At 32.3% G+C, this 3,879-nt stretch overlaps 1 protein-coding gene across 1 annotated transcript; it reads right to left on the bottom strand.

Moving 5' to 3' along the window:
* Positions 1–1,345: 1,345 nt before the first annotated feature.
* LOC115712157 (monooxygenase 2) lies at positions 1,346–3,590 on the bottom strand. The gene is made up of 5 exons (XM_030640401.2): positions 3,304–3,590; positions 2,754–2,816; positions 2,422–2,587; positions 2,113–2,344; positions 1,346–2,014 (listed from the first exon to the last, which is right to left on the bottom strand). Exons 1-5 carry the CDS (start codon positions 3,513–3,515, stop codon positions 1,491–1,493), a joined length of 1,197 nt encoding a protein of 398 aa, XP_030496261.2. The 5' UTR covers positions 3,516–3,590; the 3' UTR covers positions 1,346–1,490.
* Positions 3,591–3,879: the final 289 nt, after the last annotated feature.

Genomic DNA, 3,879 nt, shown 5'->3' on the forward strand with positions numbered 1-3,879 from the left:
AAATAAAGAGTCTCCAAAACGACTCAAAACTAACCCAAACTTCAAACTAAGCTCCATAATACCTATAATCATCATAGTGAACCATTTCCAAGTGATAAAACCAGATATAATACAATGTAACACAATTCACCATTGTTAAGTCAATTCACAATTCAAACTAAGCTCAAACTTGCTCAACTCAAGCATCAACCACTAAAACCACAAAAATTAAGCTTAAAATAACTTGAATATACTACAGAAAAAATCAAGAACAAACCGTAATTCTAATAGTAACAACTCAACAATTGCATGCTCAAAACTAAAGAAAACTCATGTTTGGATCACACCACTTGAATTCAGCTAAAATTCACTTGAATTACTGAAAAACACTCTGAATTTCCCCTTGTTTTGGTTGAACCGAAACAAGAGAGAAAGAGAGCAACAACAGATTTTCTAGTTTTTTATCTTTTCCTTTGTTTAATTAATTAACTTAGATAAATCAATAGTTTTAACTTAATCCACTAAACAAAATAATTGCCAGCTGCCATCAAAAGGGAAAGCCACCTAAATCCAAAACTAAAATACCTATTTGACCCTCACTTAAATGCTAATTACTAAAATGGACTAGGGGTAAAATAGTCTAACACCATAACCCCCCTAATCCCGATATTCTAAATATCAACAATAATTCCCCTACTAAGACCAAGATACAAGACCTTGTCTATGTGACTTTACCGATTAAATGTCGCGTTCCATTGTTACTGGGCATAAAAATATGAAAAATATAAAATTCATAGATATCATAATTAATACACTTAGAATTCAAATATATCTCCATAATCATAAAAATAATAATTAAAAGTCTACTTTTGAAAATAAATCCTAATTATCTGTTAATTCTCAAAATAAAACTAAGTGGTCATTACATCAGATCTAATTGATCTATGATAAACTAGGTGATATGACCTTAAAATAATTATAGAGGTAAGATTATGATCACTGTTCTATTTGTCAATAATGGTCTCGTTCCGATGTAAATCCTTACCTCCAATGACAAGTTTATTTTGTTAGTTCCTTGGAAAAAAAATATACCATTTACTAAAAGTGTAAATAAACCTTAGATATTGATTATCAAATCAGTGTAAATTTAGTGTACTGATAAATCATGAAATTTAAATATTCGAATCATATAATCATAATTAATTTTTACTGTGATGATGTTGCTATAATTATAAATAACTATATCTTCTAAATTTAAATAAATTTTTTATATTAAACATATAATTATTTAGGTAAATAAATATATGAACTAAACAATTGATAAAATAAAAATATAATTTTTGAATTTTATTAATTAACAATAATATTAAATTGAATTTAAGTTTTATTTAACACAAAATCCCAACATTGATAACATAGATGATAAATATCAATAAAGAATTTCTTTTCCCCAAGTTTGATTATCTTGATAGTATTATAACTTAAAAAACTACTAACCTACATATAGAAAACTAGGCAAGTTTTCCACAATCATAATTTGCAACATTAACAAGCTTTGGGAAAATGAATGTGTAAAAAATGGCGTCCCTAATGAACTTCAACCCCCACATAGAACCACCATTTTGAATCCACCCAGATAAGAAAGAGCCAGCGATAACCCAAGTGGCTCGCCACCTTCTTTCCTCTACATAATCAGATAGTGCTTTAGCTATGTCTCTTGGGACAGCTCCTTCATTTCGTGCGACATATGCCCCAACGTGCCTGCCCAACACCACAGCATCCTCAAGTGCCAAGCAACCGCCCTGTGCTAGGTCCGGTGTCGTAGGGTGCATGGCATCCCCAGCCACCGTAATGTTTAGTTTGCTTAAGTTTCCAAATGCAACACTCCATGGTTTCCTCAAAACTAATGGTGCCCATGAAATTGTTGAAAGGTCGACATGCTTTACCACATCTAGATATGGTTCAGGGAAATCCTTGGCATAATTCTCCAGTACTTCTCTCTGTATTGCTTCAGGGTCTCCTCTCAGCTTTGTCCCTGCAATTTATATTAGCAAATTAATATATACATATATAAAAGTTTCTTGTTTTCATAGATCATGTTAAATGACAAATTTCTTGGTTAAAAAGTTGAACCTTCTTGTGGAGACACACTATAAGTTAAAAACCAATAAATCTCTTTATCACTAATGGGAACAAAACCAGCTCTTTTTCCATCACCAACAAACTGTTGAACTTCTTTCTTTAGTCCATGGCCTTGAGGATACACAGCCAATCCACGAACCGCAGATCGACCAGAATATGTCGGTTCAGCGAGTCCCAAACACCTTGCCACCATTGAGTGCACCCCATCACAGCCTATCAGAACCTATATTTGCAGAGCTATGACTATGAGAGAGGTCAACAAATGACGATTTTATGTTTTTGTAACTTTAATGAAACTACCTTTGCTTTGATGACAGTTTCATCTTCTAAGTGGACAACAACGATAGATGAGCCTTCATGTTCTTGGGTTTCAATAGCAGTGATCTTACAATTGAAGCGAATAGAATCGGTTGGGAGTTCCTCTGCGAGAGCCTTGAGCAAGGCTTTCCTGTGTAGTGTTATAGGTCTACTTCCATTCATTGAAAAAAGAAAACAATATCATGAGATTGAGAACATAGTGTAAATCAACAAAATTTTTTATCTATTTAACACAAAATTCGTTGTAAGTCGTCATTGCCTTACATCTAGTACACGTTATTAAACAGAGTAGTATAATATAGGACGGTGCTTACCTATTGCTCGTCATTAAAGGGATCATTTGAATTGCTCCAGTACTCACATTGGTTACGTATATCCTGTTATAAAATGCCAAATAAGTGACACAAATTTGATTAATAACAGTCGGATATATAAGCGTACCATATATTATTATAATATTGTTACGGAATATTAAAGTACTTAACACTCTATAACATGTTATCTTATAAGTAATTAAAGATTCTTTATAATATTTATTAAACTAAAATAAATAAAACTCAAAATTAAATTATACTAATAATATTACAATTTATAAAAATACTAGACATGCCGTTTAGCATTTCTCATATTATTACGCTTAATAGACTCATTGTTCAGTTTTATATGAAATATTTATAGGAGGGCCATATGAATCTTTAGGTATAATATCGTGATTAGTATACTTTAATATTTATTTTAACAAATATTATAAAAATAATTAATTAATTATAAAGTGACACTCCATCTTGGTGTTGCAAATTAGCAATGCTCTTTAAGTAATAGAGATGATAATAATATGTAGAATATTATAAATATGTAAATTACCTCTCTAAGGGGGCGTAAACAGAGGTCAACTTTTGAGAAATGCCGAGAGCATCAAGGGCACGCCAAGCGTTTTGAGAGAGGGTCAAGGCTGCGCCTGTGGTTCTAAGCTCATCAGCTCTCTCCAACACCAATGCCTTAACCCCTACTCTCTTCAGTGCCACCGCTACGCCTAACCCCGCTATTCCTGCTCCCACTATAATAACATCCTCCATTCTTTACCTTCTAATCACCTTTTGTTTTTGTTTTTTATTTTTCTTTTCTACAAATACTTTTGAGTACATGACTACTGCTTAAATACAACCCAAGTCCCGTGTCTTATTGACGTGTTTGACCAAAATGGAGGCTATAGAATATGGTCCAATATTTTGGTGGACAAGAAATGGCACACTTATCTTGAATATTCATTGTATTCATGACCTTTTAATCATTTACTTTTCTTAATGCAACTCATAAAGTTTCTTTTTCAGTAGCGGTTTTTTCGTTTAGAGTAATAGTGTCCTCTAGAATTTTTAAGTGTAATTGTAATACAATTTGTAAACGGCTAGTTCATAGGTAGAGGCAATGAAATATAAGTAC

The sequence above is a fragment of the Cannabis sativa genome, chromosome 4 (assembly GCF_029168945.1).
Source record: "Cannabis sativa cultivar Pink pepper isolate KNU-18-1 chromosome 4, ASM2916894v1, whole genome shotgun sequence".
Taxonomy (NCBI): Eukaryota; Viridiplantae; Streptophyta; class Magnoliopsida; order Rosales; family Cannabaceae; genus Cannabis; species Cannabis sativa.

What these genes read in the sequence shown, in the direction of transcription:
- LOC115712157 (XM_030640401.2), bottom strand. Translation starts at nt 3,515, where the DNA reads ATGGAGGATGTTATTATAGTGGGAGCAGGAATAGCGGGGTTAGGCGTA. An exon ending in GTTTACGCCCCCTTAGAGAG is followed by an intron (nt 2,817 to 3,303) that starts GTAATTTACATA and finishes ATTTTATAACAG; the next exon opens with GATATACGTAACCAATGTGA. An exon ending in CCTTTAATGACGAGCAATAG is followed by an intron (nt 2,588 to 2,753) that starts GTAAGCACCGTC and finishes GAATGGAAGTAG; the next exon opens with ACCTATAACACTACACAGGA.